This window comes from Microtus ochrogaster, chromosome 10 (genome assembly GCF_000317375.1).
Source record: "Microtus ochrogaster isolate Prairie Vole_2 chromosome 10, MicOch1.0, whole genome shotgun sequence".
NCBI classification, from domain to species: domain Eukaryota; kingdom Metazoa; phylum Chordata; class Mammalia; order Rodentia; family Cricetidae; genus Microtus; species Microtus ochrogaster.
This window is the reverse complement of record NC_022016.1, coordinates 22,062,527-22,084,115: the sequence shown is the minus strand read 5'-3', so window position 1 is coordinate 22,084,115 and position 21,589 is coordinate 22,062,527. Positions and strand designations below refer to the sequence as shown.

Sequence of the window (21,589 nt, the reverse complement as noted above, 5' to 3'; positions counted from 1 at the left end):
ATCTGTTTGGAAGTACTGCTAACTAACCCCGCATTCACATCTGTTTGGAAGTACTGCTGACTAACCCCGTATACACATCTGTTTGGAAGTACTGCTGACTAACCCTATATTCACATCTGGCATCCATACTCCCCTAGATTGGAGAAATCCCTCTTCCCTCTCTTTTTCCTTCTTTTCATGTACATAGACAGCTGACCCTTTATATCCAGCAAGTCTATATTCACGGATTCAACCAGCCACAAACAGAAAATGTTAGAGAAAAATCGCGTTTACACCCAACACATAAAGACATCTTTTCTTGTCACTATTTCCTACATGGCATAGTACAATGACTATTTGTAAAACATTTATGTTATGTGGGAATCATAAATAATACAGATATGACTTAATTTATAACGAAGGATTGTGTAGGGTGGGCACAAGTACCTTTCCAGTGTTTATAAGGGACTTTGGAGAATCTGGATTCTGGTTTAGGGTTGGTACTGAACCAAGCCCTGGATGATACCAAGGGATGACTGCACACACACCACACCACACACACAATCTGCTGCGGACATTTCACTGTGGTCATTTTAGACAGTATTATTTGGGACTATTTGACATATATTTGTGGTAAGTGATGGAGTGGAGCAGGAAAGTAAATACAAAAAAAAAGCAAAAAACAAAAGTGAAATCTTAATTCCATTTTACTCAAAGAATTGTGTGATATTAATTCACTAATCCTGGAATGGCATGAAATTAAGAATTACGTATTGCACATTTTATATAACATATTAGCTTGATTAGTGGATTTGGGAAACTAGTTTCTGGCTGGCTGGCTTAGTTATTTTTTGTTGCCGTGATAAATACTTGGCAAAGATACTTCATGAAGCAAGGTTTTCTTTACCTCAGAGTACATGGTGGGAAAGTCAGGGCAGCAAAAGCTTGAAGGGGCTGCTCACACCATATCCAGTCAGGAAGCAGAGAGCAGTGGAGGCTCATATTCAGCCTGTTGTCTCCTTCCATGCAGCCCAGGATTCCAAGCCTAGGAATGGTACCACCCCACAGCGGATGGGTCTCTCCCCACTTCAATAGCATAATTAAGACACACCCCAGACATACTCAGAGACCTGTCTCCCTGGTGATTCCAGCTCTCTTTAACTTGCAAGTGTATGATGGAGACTAAGCATCACTTTGCCTCAGTCAGATTTTCTAACCTGAGCATAAGACTTTTCTTAAGAACAAGCAGCTAACAACAAAACCTCCTGTCCTTCCCCTGTATTTCAAAACCAAACTCAAACTCTGGTTTTGTTCAAACTTTTGCTTGTAAAGTGTTGTATCAGCTCCCCCTGGGCGCTTGGGCACGTGGGGAAATGAGACATAAGAACAAAGCCCACCGCAGCACTCGCTTTCCTTGTCAGCGGGGTCCGGAGTTCACTGATAGCATTTGATGCATCCTGTGTTCTGTGATTCAGGTATGATTTCCTCCAAGAAACAGAAAGGACAGGGTAGTGTGCATTGGTCCAGCGACAGGACTTAACTCAGCATTCCAGATAAGACAGAAGTTTAGGCACTGAGACCCTTCCCTGGATCTAAAGCTTTATTTCATTTTGATTTGTGTGTGTGTGACCTCTTAAGTTTTGGCAGATTGTTCGTTAGGCTAGAACTTCAGAAAACGTTGGTAACGATGCATAGCCCAAGTGAGACGAGTGCCTTGGCCCTACATCCTGTGATGTCCCTTACACTGTAGCGGAGTCTCTACTCTCCACTCTGTCACTGCTGTCATTTTACAGAGACGGGAAATGCTTCTTCCTCAGCACCATCCATCCTCTGTGTTGTGTGAGAAAACTTCTGTGAGTCTGTGCTTGTCTGATTGGTTACCTCCTGCATGCCAGGCATTCTGCCTCATCTGCCACAGGCTGACGTACATCTCATCTAAAGTCTTGAAAGTGTGAGCCAAATTTTTAGAGCAGTGTATGAACCCCTACCTTCATACCCGTGAATTCTTTATCTCAGCCTTTATCTTTCCTTTTTTTCTTCTTTCTTTGTTTTTTCTGTGAGAATAGTTTCCTTCTTCGTAGCTGTATCATTTGCCTAATCAGAACAAGCAGAAACAGCTTTTTATATTCTCAGGCTCTTATTTAGTCTAAATTTTAGCTAATTATTAGTCTTCCTTCTTTTTCAAGGTAAGTGTTCAGAACATAGATATCTCCCTCTTGAACAGTGCTTGTATATCTCTGGGTAATGGATCCTTATGCTGTGGTCTCCCTGTTTACATCACACTGCCCCCTCCCTCCCATCCTGGGCTTCTTTTTGCTCAGCATCTGATTGTCAGTAGCGAGTTCTTTCTGTCTTTCTTCTTTTTACCTCTTCAGTTTTGCTGATCCAATTAAACTTGTAATAGTCCTCAAATTGCTCTTAACCTTAGGTCTTTGTATCTCATGGGGACGGTGTTTTTATGACAGTCAGTGGTTTGAATTGACTGATTGGCAGGGCTAGCAATAAGTCTTTGTTAAAACCAAGTGCTACCTCCTGTCCTGTCCGTTCTGTAGAGGCTTGAGGAACAGGACGGGTAGTGTCTGACAAAGAACCTCAGTCAGCCCGCTTTCCCTCATCTTGCTTGTCTTCTCTCCACCCCAGCAACACTGTGACAGTCTGGAGACTCCCAAGTCCGAGGCATGGGGCTGAACCAGCCGGCTTTCCCCTGCCCATTATCCTCATCCCCACTCCATGTGTTTTGCATATGGCATTTGAGAAGATTATTAAACAAAAATGAAATAGATTAAGAAATGAACATAAAAGAATCAATTCTCTTGAACTGTGGTTGCATAATGGAAATCGACTGCCGTGAATGAACCCATGCACTGAAGTTATGAACAGCAGAGCTAATGCGCTGCCATGAGTTCATCTTTATTATTACATTACACCTGAATCAATTGATAAAGTAGCTTTTTTTTCGTAAGCGAGGGATGGCACTTAATTGAATAAAAGTCAATGTAATTATATTAACGGAGGCCAACAGTACTGCTGACAGCGGAAAAGGGACACTGTTGAGTGGAGTGCCAGAGCTGGTCTCCACATTTCTGCACATCGTTTGCTTGACAGATATTGAGGGCTGGTACATCGTCTAATTAGATTACAGCCTTCTCCTGCTGTACGGTGAGACGTGGAGAGCAGATCCCTTCCTGGTAACATATCAGTGGAGACGTGTAAATTCACAAGTCATCCTGCAGGAGAGGTGTCCGTCAGGGTGATCCGGATGCCCTCTTGTCCATGTGAATTTATTCTTCCTCATTCAGTCTGTCTTGATGCGACCTTTGTGTGTCTGGCTGCTGTCTTGTCAGCAGCGAACCTAGCAAGTGGTAACTGCATATGTGTGAGAAACAAGGCAGAGTTCTAGATTGCAGTCAAATGTGTGTTTATGGAACGGAGAGAGGGGGTGGGGTGCTAAAAATAATGAATGAGGGTTGGGTTTTATGAACTGCCTACAGCTGGCAGCTTGCTTTCTCAGTAGAGTAGTGGTACACAGTTTAACTATTTCCACGTTCCTTCTTGTTCTAACCCTGGGTCTCCCTGCATGTCACGGGAAAGACTTCACAGTAGACATTTTCTGCACTCTGCTTAGCAACACCCACAGTCATCCGACACCTGACACCAGGGAAAAGGGAATGTCAGAACAGGCCTGTGGGGACAACTTCTGTTTACCCACAGTCATGTACCCACACACTGCATGTGTCTGTTTGGAACTCATTTATGGTTGATGCTGATGCTGTGAATTTGGTGTATTTGATTTGATTGATGGTTTTTGGATTATGCAGGTGATCTGAAAATCAAGACAACATATGAGATGATCACTTATGACAGAAAATAATTTTGTGATCACAACATTTTAAATCCCTATTTTATTGTTTAAGTTTTCAAAAGCCGGATGTCTAGAATGTGAATTTGTTTTCTCTCTCTCTTTCTCCCTCTTTCTCTTTCTCTCTCTCTCTCTGTCTCTCATTCTTGCTTTCTTTTGTGATCGATTTAGCAAAAGATTAGAAAGCTGATCTTATTGTCACAAGGTAAGCTCAGCCTTCCCAAGTGCAGTGTGGAGAGGGCTGCCACCCTCCGCCCCTCAACCCAGAGTGCTGATTGTCTCGTGTGGAAAGGTGGGAAGCCTCTCCCTCCTTTCTTGCCCTGGAGGCACATACCTCTCACACTTCTCTAGGACCTGTTAGCCTGCCTTGATCCCAATTGGAGAGACTTCTGATTATAACCAGGAGGACTCGTGAACTTGATGCAGACCATTTCGGTCATTCTATCACCACAGTTAACGTCTCTAAGATGTCCAGCCTCCAGTGCTGGCAAGTTTTATCTCCCTGTTTCTTTATCACCTTATTTTTGTGGAGGGTAGCTTTCAATTTAGGTACTTGGCAAACATCTGAGCCTTTGCAGGTGGAGAGAGGTATATGCCCAAGGGCGCTTTCAAAGTCAATGGGGGGTGTAAATACAAAAGGCAATGTTTTCGGATAAACAGTGACTTGGGCTTTATAAGTCCTGAGGTCCCTGTAGATGCTCTGGGAATGAATCTCTCCCTTTTTAGTACAAGCAAAACTCTGTGATGTTTTGCTTGTCAAAGTTAGGGGTTCTGTTTATGAACTAAAGGGACTCTGTCATTGTGCTTGATTTTTTTTTTAAACTTACTGTGCTTTAATTTTTATCCTTTTGGATTTTTTTGTTGGGGGGAGGCAAGGGTTATATATTTAGAAAATAATTTATCAGATTATATTTTAAAAAATTAAACCTTAAAGTAGCATTATTTGATGAAGACAGTTCATTGCTAAAAATGTAGTATCTTTTGAAAAACTAAATGTATTTTGCTGTTAGATTTGGGTGGGATTTCAGACAGGTTTGAGAAAAGATTCATGTCATAAAGAAAAATCTTTGAACTGTTTGAAGTTACTGTTTTCCTGAGACTTCCTTTTAACCCTAAAACATGAAATACAGGAGAGTGGGGAAGATGATTTTTTTAAGTTAAACCTAAATTATGTAGACCATTTACTTTTTAAAAATGAAGGCCTTTTCCACAGTATTTGCTGTATTAGAAAAAGCTTGTTTGATGTTCTTTTCTAATTTTAAGTAAATTTAGACTATTCCATTTAGACAAGCGGAGGCTCCATTCTTTTACCTTGTTTCGTGTTTATTATCCTAGACGTACTTTATGTTTAAGACATCTGCAACGAGGTCCTCTGTGGCTGATGCCCTAGCGGAACAGCCATTGAGAAAAGAGGGCCTAAGTGTGCACTCATCCCGGCCCTTGAAGAGTTTATTCATAAAAATGACATCAGTGTTCCCCTTTCTGCACCTCCCACCTGCACTCAATCCCGAGGATGTGGGGAATGCTTGCTTTTATAATGGTGTGATTAGGAATGAATGTGCTTATTTGGTGCTGACTGAAAGTTGAATCAATTTTAAAATGCTCTCCTTTTTCTCACCCTTCCCCGCTCCCTGTGCGCCTCCCCCCTTCCCTCTTGTTTTCCTAGACACAGTGCCAACATAAACCTGCATCGTAAACTGTTGACCAAAGAACTCGATGACATGGGCCTGGACTCATCGCAGCCCTCCCTCAGCAAGGACCTCCGGGATGAATTTTTAATGAAGATCTATGGTGCCCAGCACCCTCTGGGGCTCGATGTCAGGGAAGATGCCTCCTCTCCCGCAGGGACAGAAGACTCCCACCTGAATGGGTATGGGAGAGGCATGGCGGAGGACTACATGGTCCTTGACCTGAGCACCACCTCCAGCCTCCAGTCCAGCAGCAGTATCCACTCCTCCAGAGAATCAGATGCAGGCAGCGACGAGGGGATTCTTCTCGATGACATTGATGGGGCCAGTGACAGTGGGGAATCCGCACACAAGGCTGAAGCTCCCACCCTCCCTGGCAGCCTAGGGGCTGAAGTTTCAGGATCTCTTATGTTCAGCAGCTTGTCTGGGAGCAATGGTGGGATCATGTGCAACATTTGCCACAAAATGTACAGCAACAAGGGGACCCTGAGGGTCCACTACAAAACTGTGCATCTGCGAGAGATGCATAAGTGCAAAGTCCCGGGCTGTAACATGATGTTTTCCTCTGTGCGAAGCCGGAATCGGCACAGTCAGAACCCTAATCTCCACAAAAACATTCCCTTCACTTCAATAGATTAGTCCCAGAACGTACACTACAAATGCCAGCTCTCACCAGATGGCCTACATGTTTGAACTGCCATAGCCAGTGTGTGCTTCCATAGCGGGGCACATGCGTGTGTGCACATGTGTGTAGCTCTGTGTCTTCACTTGTGCACCCACATATTTCTTTTCTTTAGATAAAAATGATAAACACTAGGTGCTTTTGAATTTTTTTTTCTTTATAGTTTTGGGAGAGGGTGGATCTTTTACTTGGGGTAAAAACGAAAGTACCCCTTTCAACACACACACACATACACAGGAACACACATATGTGTTCAGCTAGCCCCAATTTTGATAGAATAATTCTTGGTCTTCTCCAAAGAGACATTTTGTTGTACCTATGACTGTTGCCTGCAAAAAATAAAAGGGAAAAAAGAGAAAAGAAACGTAAAGGAACTTCTTATAGTTGTCTTTTGTGAACTTGAAGGTTTTGAGAGAATCTTTAATTAAAGCATGGCAGATTTGCCTGTAAATATTTAGCCTTGAGAGGCCAATGATGTAAACCAGTTGTATTGATTGTTGTTTAAGTCTTCTTTAATTTTGACAGTTACATCCAGCTGTTAGATATGCAGGAAATAAATAGTTTGTTGGCTAGTTCTATTCATTTTTGTTAGCATTAATGCACATTTCCTTTATATAAAAAAAAAAAACAAAAAAAAGCAACCAAAAAAAAAAAAAACCCATGGTCTTGTTTTTACTACCTGTTAGATATAGTGAATAAGACGTGCTGGCATGCTTCGCAGCACAGACCTGAGTTTTTAAAACGTCCTGTACTAGTACATAAGTCCAGCCATGCACTTTTTTCATACACTACAGGGGGATGTGTAATATCCATGCTTCTTCTCGTCTTTAAACTCTCGCCATACTTCAGTGAGTATCTTTCCTTTAAAAACAACCCACTTGTATAAAAATGTTCTGGTCAGTAAAGGGCACAGATGCCAAACAAAAAGTATTAGTGTTAACACAAAACTGCCAACTTTGCACAAGTTTTCAGAAAAGAAAATATAATTAGTCACTCAACATAACCACAGGCCAACTTTTTGGCCACAGAAAAGCGCTTTAAAAAAAAAAGCAGCGATTCTTCTGAGTGCAAAGTGTTATTAGAATCAGCTTTGTGTCCTTCCTCCATACATGTTAAGTGACATTAACATGGTGTGAAACAGCCGAGTCACTCCTGTAGAGACAGGATGCCATTTCAGGACGCATTGGCCTGAACTACTCACTAAAGGAGCAGAGCTGAAGACAGTAAGCGTTGAACACTCATTTCCAAGGCCCTAACCCTTATCCTTTGAAAAAGAGGAGAAAGCCTGAGCTGGGTCAGTCTGTTGTATGTCTCATTTGTCGCAAATTCTGCAGCAGCAAGGCAAGTCAGGCCTGCCTAACACACAAAAATGCAAAGCCCTCCACAGCGGCTGTTCTTGGGAGCTCTGAAAACTCACATGCTGAACTTGAATTGAGCAGCACTCCTCTCGGAGCGAGCGGCAGAAAGAGAGGGGAAGACAGGATCTCACTGTGTAGTGTTTTGTGTTTCCCCACACGAATTTGTCAGAGAGAAATGAAAGCAAGCCTGCAACCAAGCCATTGAGAGTGAGAACAAGCGGGGAGGGGGGGAGACTGCTCCAAACCTTTTTGTTTTGTTTTGTTTCTGAAGTTTACACATATTGCCTGAGCTGGTTAACCACATCGGCAGCCCCGGCTACCACAGCATACTGACTAAATGATGGTATTTACTCAACTTCGTCTGCAGCCAGAACTGCTGGGGTGTGCCTGCAGAGTGGGTTTTGTTGTCTTTTCCTTTTTTTTTTTTCCGGGGAGTGGGTGGGGGAGCAAACACTAGTATTTTGTCAAACTACATAATAGAAAGAGAATGTATTTCTTTTCTGCATTTAATGGCCTCAAACATTTCTCCCAACAGTCTAAAACTTAGAAATACCCTTAGTTTCAATTTTTCATATCATTTCCATTTTTTTCATGTTTTATATTTTTTTTCCTGTGCTCACATCGGCATTCACTTCCGTTAAATTCGCCAAAGGAAACTGTTGATATGTTTCTGCTATTATTCCTGTGCGACTTGTTGTACCTCACAGTATTTATTTTTTTTTCCAAAATTAAGCATCATTCATTGGGGGTTCCTGATTTTTTGTTTTCGAGAATTTCTGAGCAGTACACTCATAGAGATGAGCTAGGTGTTCCTAAAGCCTTATGTTTGTCTCCTTCTGAAGATGCCATGGGGTCTACTTGGTCCTTCATGTATTCCATCGCGAGGAAAGACCAAACGCATCTGCAGTATCAAAGAAACTATCACACGCAATGTCTGTTACGTGACAAATGTTTACGGTAAAAAGCTGAGGAATTAGTAATAACTGTTCTGTTTCCTTGTACCTTTGATTTCCCCAGAGCTTAGTTGCTTTGTTTGGTGTCGTGTTAAACTGAGCAAGCAGATGTGTTTCTCTCTTTTATACAAGACTCTGTACAGTGTGTCTGTGAAAGACTGAACTAGAATAATGAACATTTGTTTGCCATCCTCCTTCGTTCCTCTTAGCGTTCTCTATCTCCGTGCTGTTGTCTGTTACTAACTGCTGGATTCAGAGAGGATTGAAACATTGTTACAGTCTCATCAGAAATTATGGAAACTGTCTTTTAGACTCTGTGTAGACTAAACTACACCTTGTTTTGTGAACATTACTATGCATTTTTGTTTGAACATCTTTCAATTGTTACACTCTTAGAGATGTGAGAATTCATTTCTACGAAATCAGTGTTGAGCGTGTTTAATCGAATGTCAAGTAAAATGTCAAAAGGCTCTCCTCGGTGAATGACCTAGCTGCCAGGAGTCACATCAGCCAGCACCGTAGACTCTGAACAAGCATTTGTCACTTGCCACACATCTGGCTGACTACAGCTAACTAGAAAAGGTCCAGAAGGAATGGGGTTCAAAAAGTGGAGTTTCCCTTGCTGGGAAACTCGATGTGCAGAAACGGCACTAGGACCCGGGCAGCTGGCACTTTTTAAGTATGTCCCTTGTTTGTTCATGTGCCCAATTGTTATGGTGGCCTTTTCATAACTAAATATTCCAGTATAAGCCTATTTGCGTAAAAGGGACAGGGGAGGTGGGTGGATGCAGCCCATGAAATGTAGATTCGTGAGATACACACTCCTGCTCCCCAGGTACGGCTCGTTCTTGGGCTGGTCTGAGTGCAGTTCTGGCTTCCCCTGAAGATGGTGGCCCCAGGCTTGCCTGCAAATGGACAGGATAAGGGGATGCGCATTTTGGTCAGCCACGCTCTTCATTTCTGCCCATTCCTGCTCATTTATTCCTTCATAGGCATTTTCTGCCCATCAACTGTTTTTAGCTACATCCATCTGTTTCTAGCTGAAAATTAATAGGAACATAGATTTTCATCCAAGTAGCTCTCTTCCATATGATTGAGTTTTGCCCAAGTTTTATCACTGGCATATGATTAGGTCATATTAGTTGTGCATGTTCTCCAGCTAATGTTGAAGTATACAATTCTGATCACTTTAAACTATGCTTTTGTAAATATTTGAAAGGCTGGGTCCACTTTGGGGAATATCTATCTGCATGCTGTGGAGGGGGGAGAAAGAGAGCAAGGAAAAAGACTGAAGAGTAATCTGGCTTTGAGAGTGCGAGAAAAGATAAAAGAGCCTGGTATTCTTGGTCTACTAGTAATTGTGTTTAAATAAACCAGCTCAGCGTAGCTCATCTTAGCGCAGCTGCCCTGGTCAGTCGGATCCTTTATTAAGGTTCAAATGTGCAGACATTTTCCTTCTCAATATGATTAACATCTTTTTAGAAACCAGTGTTAGCAGAGCAGTGGCACCGTCCTGGCCATGTGACTCCTTTGGTCATGGCTTTCCAGGCCTTTCCAGTAAGAGTTTAACCAGTTACAGCCCATTAGTGTACACATTGCTCTAAGGAGGAAAGAAAAGGTCCGAGTCTGTGAACAATGAGTGGACTTAGAAGCGTGGCCCATTGTACTCAGGAGAAACCTGCTTGCCACCTAATATAATAACATCTCCCCCTCCTTTTCCTCTGTGTACTCCATAGATTATATACCAGGCAAGTGGATGAAATGGGGGCCCTTGGCAGTTCAAACAGACAAGCCAATAATGAGACTGAGATGGGCATAGCATACCTGAGCAGTCCTTGATTGAATCGAGCGTGCTGGCATTGGGTTCCGCTCAACGGCAGTAAATAGAATCCGCCTGTCCTAGGATGTGTTGCATCTGCTGTTGTCAAGGAGCACGACACCTAGCAGAGAGTCTAGCTTCCATCCTGTGGCCATTCCGCTCCTTCGAGCTTTTTTAAAATTATGACAAAATTAATTACTTTGGCGTTCCCCAAACTAGAAATATTTAAATGAGTGGATTTTGCTCTTTCCCTCTTTGTTTTTAGGAGGGATCTAAATGAGCAAGGAGGGTAATAAAAGGCAGAAGCCAAAACCCTTGGCCGTGAGTACAGCTCTCCGTAAGAGAGGCGTTTAGCAGAGAGCCGGCTCCAGCTCTGGTTTGAGGGTAGCTGGAAAGGAAAACTGTTAATGCATTGCCAGTGGTTGTCCAGGAGAGAAGTCTTTAAGTCAGTCCTGACGGTGGGTACCAACACATCCTGCAGGATCCTGCAGAGTACCCCGTGACCAAGTGAGTCACGGGGCACATGCCGGGGAGGACTTACAAACATCTTAAGATGTTTATTATAGGTCAGAAGAGCCAGAAAAGGCAGCCGTGAGTTTTGGGGTTGCTCTGATTTTGGGGGTGAGAAGTGATGGCCAGGTTTCTTTGGAATCACAGAGATGCAAGGAGTCACCTAAATTAGAGGCTAGTGATGAAACCTACTTTTTTTTTTTCCTGTTCGGTTTTTTGAGACAGGGTTTTTGTATAACAATCCTGGCTGTCCTGGAACTCCACCTATGTAGACCAGGCTGGCCTCAAACTCCCAGAGGTCTGCCTGCCTCTGCCTCCCGAGTGCTGGGGTTAGAGGTGTGCACTGCCAGTGGCAGCTCGTGCCCAGCAAGAAGCCTGCTTCTAATTGTGATGAGTGGAGAGCATGCAAGTGACTCACATTCGCATGCTGCGACAGCCTAGACTCACAAGCTCATCACACTGTGTGGCCGATGGTCTTGTGGTCAAAATGGAAGCTGAGGCACAGAGGCAGCTGGTTTCTTCTTTAACTCAGAATGTTACGTATTAGTCTTGCTCCGTCACTCTTAAAATGTATCTGGTATGCCCCGGGCTCATGCCCAGCCTTCCTGTCATTGCAGAGGCACTCACTATAATGGTATAACGCAGCTCCTGTTAATAGAGCCGACCAGTAGGCCATCTCCCATGCTCTTGTCCACATGCCCCGCCTTCCTCATGCGGGTTTCCCCACATTTTACACAGACTTATTTTTACGGCCCTTCTACAATAATTAGATGACAGATACTGTCCTTTGGACATTTATTTTTTAAAATTCCAAATGCCTAATAACAGGGCTAAAAAGTCCGACACTTTTACAAGTATACTAAATTGAGTCAGTGTTATTGTTCATTATAATTATATATGTATATATATGAAGCGTATATTTGAAGCAACACACTATAGTTGTCATAAAGCTATCTTTATTCTTCTCCAAAGTGTTCTTGTAAATTCATTTGACCTTTACTGCAGGAAAAAAAAATTATATAGGGTTCAGGACAAGGCTCGGTTTGTAACAAATAGCAGACCATTACAAAGAGGAAAGGCAAAAGCCAGGCTGAGCAGCAAGAAGCTTCGGTTCAATTTCACCTCATATCTTTCTAATAACTTGCTTGTCACTTTATTACCTTCCAGTAATGTGGACGCCGTTGACAAGACTGTCACAGTAACAGCGGACAAAACCCCTTCCCCTTCAGCCCCAGCTCTCCCGGCTGCTTATTGCCCTGGCCCTGAAGGGACACAGACTAATAGCATGCTTTCCAGTTCAGCACTTGGCCATCAAATATAAAAGGATGCGTAATTGCCTGTTTATCCCTGGTGAAGGGGAAATTGAGTAGAGGGCCAGGCTTTCCCACCAGTTCCCTGCTGTACATGCTCATTCACAATCAGCCCACCTCCTCCATCTCTCCTGTCTCTTTGTGTCATCTCCCTCCTCCCCACCCCCCGCCAGCTTCTAGCCTCCCAACACAAGAAACCGTAGGCTGCTTCTACATGTTCACCCAGCTATTAAGTGGACAGTAAAAAGATGATGTCTTACATAAAGGGTCAGCGGAGAGTCACAGTCAGACTGTGCTCTATTCATCCCGTTTGGGGAGTGTTGGGTGTGGCCGTGCAATGAAGACCATTTCCCTGCCAATCAGTGGCATGGGTGGCACTAGCTTGTCCGAATTCCACAGGGAAAAGATTAAAACCTTCTTCCTTGTCAAAAAGTGTGTGCTGTAAACAAACTGCTTATGGATGGCAGCTGAAAAACAGTTTGGGATGTTTACATCTTTGGCACCAAACTATTGCGTTAAATGTACACTTTATCTTTCAATACCAACTCTCAAGTCCATTAACAAAATGGATTAACGCTTATTTGCCAAACTAAGCTGACAATCAGAATAAAATAAGGCTCTATTTCTTCAACTTCATTAAAACAATGAAGATCTTACATGTGAAATGTAAATCTCCATTTTGGGAAATTTGGAGAGGTCGGAGTGTAGTGAGCTCTACAAAATCAAAGAGCAAAGGCTTACAGGAAGTACAGTCAAAATGTTGTGTCCCAGAATACCTTGAACCCAAATAATGGGTCATGTTGGTTATTTCTGGATATGAGACTACTTTCAAAGGTGGCTTGAAAGGGGCTAGCTCATGATGAAATGAAATGCTGGCTGTATTTGCACACCTTCTGCCTGGAGCTAAGGGTCATCATGCTTCCTGCCAACTGCCATGGCACCCCCAGCAGAAAGCAGATCATGCCGCTATGAGCAGTCACAGTTCAAATAAGGTGTTAGTCAACTGAGGTGCCATGTGGAGGCGTTGTCTTTGTAGACTTTTTAAGGAAAGGAAGACTGCAGATTTCGGAACAGGTAGCTTCAGGTCTATGTTGTCAAGCTGTGCTAAGTCACTTCTTGAGCCAGACTAAGGACTGAAAAGAAGAGCACTTTGAGAAAGAACTTTGGGTCTGAGTGAAGACTGTTTGTTAACTTGATGGTTTTTACATTCCCCCGTGTACTTCTAGTAAGCAGTTACTAAACATCTTACTAAAATTGTAATTAAAAACGCAGTTGCCAAAATTGCACAAATTCTGCTAGCAAATACTAGCTTTGTCCCCTGAGCTCTAAGTAACGGGGATACACAAGGACATTTTATAGTTGTAATGCTTTATTTAGTTTTCTTTAAAGAACCTTTGAAGGGAAGGAAGAGCAAAAAAAAAAAAAATGGTATTTTAACAGAAACGCAGAGAAGTAGATAGTATAAAAGTATATTTCTTCAAGATAGAATCTAAGTGCTATACCAAGATTTTTATTAGGCTTCCTGTTGCCAAATGCGATGTTGAGCAAATATACTGCTAAGATGGCCAAGACATCAATTATTAACCGGCTCTGCCCACTTCGGTTATGGAATACAAGGACTGGGAGGAGACTCTGGGGAGACCCCAGGTGTGGGAAAGAGCTCTACTCTGCTGGCCCTGGAAAGGGTTCCAAGAAGGTGAAAACTCTAACTCTCGGGGTGTCCCCCACTCACCTGGCACTGTCTTTGTGGGCACCAACTAGCCTGCCTCTGCCTTGCTAGGAGACAAAGCATCCTCCCTGCCTCCTCCTGAATCAGTCTAGTAGCTTGTGTGGAAGCACTGATTCATGAGGCATGATTCTCTTGAACTCCCAGCCAATGTGCTGAGTTCATAGGTTCACTTGAGATGTATAAACCAAGACTGACTGTTTATTCTTTCAGATCTCATACTCTACTTCAAGCATTTTTGCATGTCTTTGTACAGAGTTCATTCATCCCTCTCATGGCCTGTCTTAATCTCTGGCTTTCCTGCTGTCCTCACTCTCGCCCCTTCCTCTCCTGATGTTGCCCACTCCCCTCCAAGACAAATAATTCTTTGCTGGGGCAGGTGGGGAGAACGCGCCCTCCCTTGTCCTGGTGTTGATCACTTTGGAGATGTGTGTGTTCTACCCTGCCCAGGTTTACATAAAGGGAATTAAGCGAATGAGATGTTGTAGTATTATGTATTAACACGATAGGACTAAGACTTATTGTATACAGCGCACTCACTTTCCTGTGCACACTTTGGTTCTGCTGCCCCATAGAGGGAGCTACCCTTATTCTGCCAGTGCCAGACTGAGCAGGTGTGGGGGAGAGAGAGCTCAGTGTGGGCCAGGGGGGCAAAGAAGATAGAGAAACTGAGCAAGACTTGGGTCTGTGGGATGTGGAGAGATCCTTCAGTTGGCTAAGAGAATACGAGACTTTTTTCCCCCACTCAAACCCTCTGCTGCATCTCTAGTAACAAAAACATTAGGCTCAGCTTTTATATTCCATACTCAAAAGCGGATAAAGGGAATTGAAGTATCTTGAGGGAAAGGAACTTTTCTCCAGATATGTCCCTCTCTCGCCTAGAGTTCGGAGGCTTGGTCTTTCTTTATATTCTCATTTGCCTTGAGGTCTCTTCCACCAAGCCTCTGGCAGAACCAACATCTGTACCAGGAAAGGCAACTGCACCAAGAGATGGGACAGCGTGCATCCCCGACCTAATAATTGTGATGTCGGTAGCTTCATGAATACTGTATGTATTTTAATCGATGGTTTTGTTTCTGTTTCACGTTGTGGTTTGTTTTTATTAGCAGTCTAAGGTAATTGAAATTGTTTATTTACTATTTCCTTTGTTGTATTTTCTGTACTATACTGTCTACAATATGTCTTTTGCATAAAATGCATAAGGGTTTGGGGATGTAAATGGAATTTTATTCATATTTTGTCCAAATACCTCTTGTAATTTGTATCAAAATTCTTGTACAATTTTTATATTAAAGATTTATCAGTCACTGAACGCTTCTGGCCTTTTGACTTGAAAAAAACCTCAAGAAACTCCTAAATTGTCCTTCACAGCTCTACCTGTGATGCCCAATGCCGTTTGTTCCATTTTCCTGTGGCTCGTGGCTAACCTAAAGCCAGTCCCCTGTACAAACTGGAACATGCTGTTATTAGGAGACTTCTAGGGATACCACCCATCTCCTGCTCAGATCCAAAGCTGGATTGGAGGCACAGAAATCTAAGCCAGCCCCAACAGAACCAGACAGAAGCTGCCCCAGACTTTCCTCACCAAACTAACCGCTTCTATGTCTTCCAGAGAGGCTTTCTCGCAAAAGCCTTTGCTCCGCTCCTTTGGGCAAGGAAGATGAAGGGAAGAGCCTGGTTCTTTGTGCCATAGCTTCCTACACAAGTGTTTCTTTCCCTCCCCCCCGCCTCTAACATGCAGAGCTCAGGAGAGACGGCTATATAGTTTCTCATGCTAAATGCTTGCCTTTCGGTTTATATTCTCTTGCCAGGATTTTGGTTTGGTTTGTTTGTTTCTGATTATGTTAAAAATCTAGAAATAAAATGATCACAAGGAAAGATGTCATATCAAAGGTATTTCTGTCTCCTCCGAGTTTAATCTTGCCCCACCCTCTTAAGCCAATCATTAAGTGAAGCGGCCTATTGGAGACTTTGACTAAGCCCTCCCCTCCAACCAGGTGTTCTCTGAGCACTCAGAACTGGTTGCTTGATTCCTGACCCTGTTTCCTCTGCCTTGAAGGCAAGACCCTGACCGCCCCCCCCCCCCAACCTCTGGGCAGGCTTCTTATGGCCAGGCCCAGTAGCTGCCCTAGCTGCGACATCCCTGACCAATGGTCCTTCCCATGGCCAGCCACCAAGCTTAGATGGGGGCTTCCTCCCTTGGTTTCCAAGCATTCAGAGACATGTGGGGTGACGGCAAAGAAACAAAAGGTTAAGTGATCTGGGGGAAAGCAGCCACCTCTGAGGCATGTGGTTATGGATGTCACTGACGTGTTAACACAATCCTGCAGGGAATCCAGACATAATTAGGATCTCTTCATCTGTCATAACATCCGTAATTGGCAAAAATTCTCCCTCGCACAGCCCCTTCTCCTTAAGAAAAAAAAAAAAAACATCGTTTTCAATGTTATTAAGTGATGAGGCATCTCCTGTTTAGTGAAAAGACACCCGGAAAGATGGGTCCTAGCACAGAGCTGATGAAAACAGCCGGGGTTGTGGCCAGGGGCTGTCCTGAGCTATGGCAGGACTTGCTCCCTGCTGGCTTCCTCTGTGCCCGTTGACAATGTGACAGTAGATTAAGTGCTACTAATTTAATAAAGCCACTGAGGACGAAGCCGATCTATCAGCGGGACGCGAGAGGACCACAGTGGCAGAGCTGGGGAGGGGCTGCTGAGAATATTGAATTGCCTGAAGTGATACTGGCGGGGGAGGGGGAGGGGGCCACAGCTATCGATCCTCAGTAAGGCACAGTCATTTTTAGTCACCTGATTCGTGGGCACCCAATCATTACCCATATTCATCAGCGATGTATAATGAACAGAGGTATTGATTAGGAGGAGCGCTGAAGAGATTTCCCAACAGTGCTGCTTCACGTTGATAGGTCTCCAATGGGAATACGGGTTACGCCGCCCAGAAACGTAACTTATAGTGTTCTAGGTCCTTCTATTGATTTTATTTGTGTTGGAGGGCAGAGGTGGGGGAGTCAACCTTGCACACAGCAGTGCTGCCTTGACCTTCTTCTGAAGGCTTGCTTGGGAAGAAAAACGCAGAGAATAGCATGGCTTTGCAACAAGTGCCCGAGCCTGCTCTAAGTTTCCCAGTGCTGGCCGTGCTCATGGTTCCACTTCACCTTTCCTTGGTTACAGAAATGTGCTCAAAACTGTGTGGTGCCAGGCAGAGCTCAGACCCATCACGCACATGAAGCCTTCCTCCCCTAAAGATCAACATATGGCCTCAGGAAATGATCAAGTTAGGCTAACTGTACCAACTTGGCATGGTAGGAACATAATGAGTTCTGGCTTTAGCATGCTGACCCCAAACCAGTGTATCGCAACTTCACAAGCATTTTCCTGAGCTGCTGTTTGCAAGTGCTATTTGGGTGGCGGTCTGGCCCACACCCTAAACTTGCACTGGTGTGTTTCATCCTACAAGGCACTATGCAGTGCATGCGTGTCCTTACAAAGAACTAGTGGTAACCAAAGCACCATAACCTCAGAAGCCGCGTGCTGCCCGACTGGCAGGCTGCATGCATGCTGCCTGCTGCAACTAGAAACCAACCCTCGGGAAGGAAAGAGTACATGGTTAAGACAAGGACGGCTGTAGAAAAATAAACCTCAAATGCATGGTCAGAAACCAGAAATTCACAGTCAGCTGCCTGGCCAAGCACGAATGGAGTGCTATAGCAAAGCCCAAGCACCCCTCAGGCACCCAGGCAAGGGGCACACTTTTCTTCCCCCAGTCTTCCCTTGCTCGGGCCAGGTCTGGTGGTGGTTGTCGGAGTGTCCTCACCAGCCTGCTCTGATCTCTTACCTTGGCCAGCGGCCCTTCCAGCTCTGGGATGGTCATGTGCCCGCCACTTGCAGTCCTGGTTCGGCTCTTCTTGGCGTGATGCTCACTTCAATCCTTGTTTTCTTCACTGACACCATTTTTTCCCACATAAAAGATGCAGTAAATTTTGGTTCTCCGAGTTTAGCCTTTACATTGATTTTTTTTTTCCTAACTCAAGACCTTGCAGGCACTCTATACAGATGTATATCAAGGTCTCCGGTGATTTCAAACCCAGCGTTTTGTCTCTTGTGTCACAATGTTGTGTTTTTAGAAGGATTCAAAATGATTATGAGCAATTGAATTTAGAGGTTATCAGGTTTGGGGGCATGTGCGGGCTGATGTGATTTTAAATTATGAGGCCACTTCCAGGTATTTAGAAAGATTCATTTTACAAATGCAAATGCCATTAACAACCCAGAGAAAGCATTCTGGGTTCCCCATCTCTGCTCTTCCCAGGGCTCTTCCTTTCAGCGTTCCTTATTTCTTTTCCTTAAGTGGAGAATTTCCTCCCAAATGTTCACAAAGTCATTTGCAGCCTGAAAACCAGACCCTTCTGGATTGTTTTCAGATGTCTTGTCAATTGGTCTTCAGCAGAGAGCAATCATACAAGATGTTAAGTTTTTGTGCTTTCTGTTCTTTCAAAAACCACAAACCTGTGCTTGAGGACAGCATTTCTCCAAGTACCCTCAGCCTCGGCCCCAGAGCAGGACGGGGGTGGGGTGGGGTGGGGTGAGGTGGGGGCTTGTGACAAGCTTACAAGCTCAAGGACACAAAACCCTTCGAATTTCTCATTTGTCTTCTGTGAGCTGGATGGGACACAGTGGACAGCCTGAGCTGGAGCTGCAGCCCCTGTCTTGGTTCGAACCTCTGTCTTTGGTTGGCAGAACCTGCAACCCCTGGGCATCTACCCATAAATCCACTTGTCAAATTTTGAATAATCAGTAAGAGTAAGTGGGTGGGGCTTGCTGTTGGAACCCTTTGGCATCTTGGGCTGAAGCTTCTTAGGCTCCATGAGGGTCGTGATGGCCTCAGCACAAACATTGTTCAACAGCATCTTCTTCAGGCCTTTCTTAGTCTGTTTCTTGGCAAAATGTGTGTTCCTCAGGAACTTTAGGTGGCCCCCTTGGAAGATGCCTATGTTTGTGACTGTTGTTTCTTCATGCCATTTCTGTGACACTTGAGGCCTGTTTGTATGCGGTACGTTCCTGGACTTGTCTGCAAAGTAAACACTGCTCCTGAAGCAACTGAAACCAGAAGACGCAGCAAGACTTGGCATCTTATGGCATACTTGACGGGCAAATTTGTCAAATGTCCTCCTTTCTCCTCCCCTACCTACTTTCCTCTTCTTCTTTTCCTAAAATTATAACCAAAAGTTTTTCTAAAATTATGGCTAAAAATTCATAGTGTAAAAATTACTGTCAAGTGTTTCGTTGCGTTGCTGTGCAGCAATCACCATCAATTCATTTCTAGGACTTTTTCATCCTCACCAATGGAACCGCCATTCACTAAGCATCAATGCCTCTCTCCCCACCATTCTTCCCTTTGTGTGTGACTTGGACTACTCTGGCTTCTCAAACTGACAGAAGCAACTCAAATATCAAACACCGGATGGTTAAACAAACAAAATGGGGCCTATGAATTGCACAGAATATTCAAACTGAAATCACCTTCTGCAGTCTTTGATGGAATTGAAGACTGGATGGTTATAATTATAATTTTCCTTAGTTACAATAAAAGATAAAGTAGATATAAATGTTGTAACTGTAATTCTTGTTTGATCTTTGTTTTGTTATATGTAATTTTACTATGTTAAAGTTGAAATCTTCCTTTTTATTTAGTCAGAAAAGGGGAAGTGATGTGGGATTACCCTCTGTATGCTGTGAATGTTTAATTGCCAATGGTTAATAAAGAAGCTGCTTTTGGCCAATGGCTTAACAGAATAGAGCTATGCAGGAAAACTAAACTGAATGCTGGGAGAAAGTAGTTGGGGTCATGGAGATGCCATGCAGCTGCCAGAAGAGAAAGATGCAAGCTGTTAGCTAGAACCTTGCCAGAAGGCCAAAGCCATGGGGCGATACACAGATTAATAGAAATGGGTTAACCAAATATACAGGAGCTAGCTAGAAATACGCTTAAGCTATTGGCCAAATGGTGATTTAAGTAATATAGCTTCTGTGTGATTATTTGTGGTCTTGGCAGCCAGGAACAAGCAGCCTCCACCAACACCTATCTCATTGTTATGATGTCTTCAAGACTCATACATATTATGACATGTGTCTTTCTTTTAAAGCTGAAGAATATTCTGTGCAATTCATGGGCCCCATTTTATTTGTTTAACCATCCAGTGTTTGATATTTGAGTTGCTTCTGTCAGTAGGCACATTTCTAAGACAGCTATAATCCTCACACGCCAGCTGCCAACTCTGTGTGTGATCTGTTCCCTTTGATAAAGCCGATATTACTTTCCTGATCAGGTTACAAAACACTGTGACGTCTGCCATATTAATGGATTAACGCTCTTCCTCGTGTGTCTCTATGCTCTCTTTCTGTCTCTATACTCACTGCGTTCAGTACTCCCGCATACACTCTTCCTGACTTGAACACTTGATAAAGTGAGCCTCCACCTGAGACAATATCACATTACAAAGAACACAGAGGAGCATCCAGTCACTGGCCATGGGAGAAAAGAGGCACTCCCTTCAACAATAAGGAAGCGAATGCTAACAGCCAGTAAAGGAGCTTGGATGCTGGTCCTTTCCAGAATGAGCCTTCCGATTAAAAATCATAGACCTTTGAGCAACACACTGATTGTTCACACCTCCAATGGACCAGAAGGGGAAGACTCACCTAAGCCACTAAGGAACTGGGGCCATGAACAATTTTGTTCTGAGCAGCGGCTATTTGAAGTAGTTGGTAACACAGCCTTTTGGAACTAACTCAGTGTAATATTCCAAATGTCCAGGATACAGTCCCGAAGTTTCCAGCCTATGAGGCACCGTCTCCTTTAACCTGGGAGAAGACAATCAACTGTCATCAGCACTGAAATGACAAAGAGAGGCAATGCTAGATAAATGTTGCACGATACAGGCCCACACCGTGAAAACAAATGGAAAGCCAGAGAAACAGAAGGTCAAAAAGAACCAGATAAAATTTGCATCTTGCACAATAAGGTTACTAAAAGTAAAAGCGTCAATAGTAAAATGGTGATGAGAGAGGAATCAGTCATCTTGGAGACACGTCCTACTAATTGGAGCAACAATTAGTTCCCTATTAGAGCAACATAGGGAAAAGTATTCCATGGACCCAGGAAACAGTACATATACCTGAATGTAGTTACAGGAGCCCTACAATGGGAGAGAAATAAGGGAATTAAAAGTATTTGAAAAAAATATCTAAAATGTTCTCAAATAAAGGTTCTCAGTAAATCCAAACAGAGTGAGCCAGAGAATTCACACCCAAACTCAGCATGAGCAAATGCCTGGCTTTTTTTGGGGGGGGGGGATAAAGAAAAAACTCTGAGGAAAATAAAATGATGTCTTGCTTTTTGGAGAACATTGGAATGGCTGGGCTTTTCCCCAAGAAAGGTGGAAGGGAGAGGAACGTTTTGAAGGGGATAGAAAAGGAGCTGTCAATCCAGAACTCTAAATCCAGGAGAATATTCTTCAACATGGAGGGGAAATAAAGTTGCTCTCATTTCCCCAAGCATGCAGTGGCTACAAAGTGCTGCTAAAGGAAGCTCTTCGGAATGAAGGGACAGGACATGAAAAGGAACCTTGGGAGCCCAGGAAGAGGAAGGACTGAGGGAAGGGGGAGGATGGCGCAGAGGGAGGACAGAGGGA

General features: G+C 43.7%; 1 protein-coding gene across 1 annotated transcript in view; it reads left to right on the top strand.

Moving 5' to 3' along the window:
- Positions 1–8,738, top strand: part of Bnc2 (basonuclin 2) — a 288,056-nt gene extending 279,318 nt beyond the window's left edge. The window contains exon 6 of the mRNA XM_026781784.1: positions 5,505–8,738. Coding sequence (XP_026637585.1) covers positions 5,505–6,165 — 661 coding nt within the window. The 3' untranslated portion in view covers positions 6,166–8,738. The remainder of the gene's footprint in view (positions 1–5,504) is intronic.
- The last annotated feature ends 12,851 nt before the right edge of the window (positions 8,739–21,589 follow it).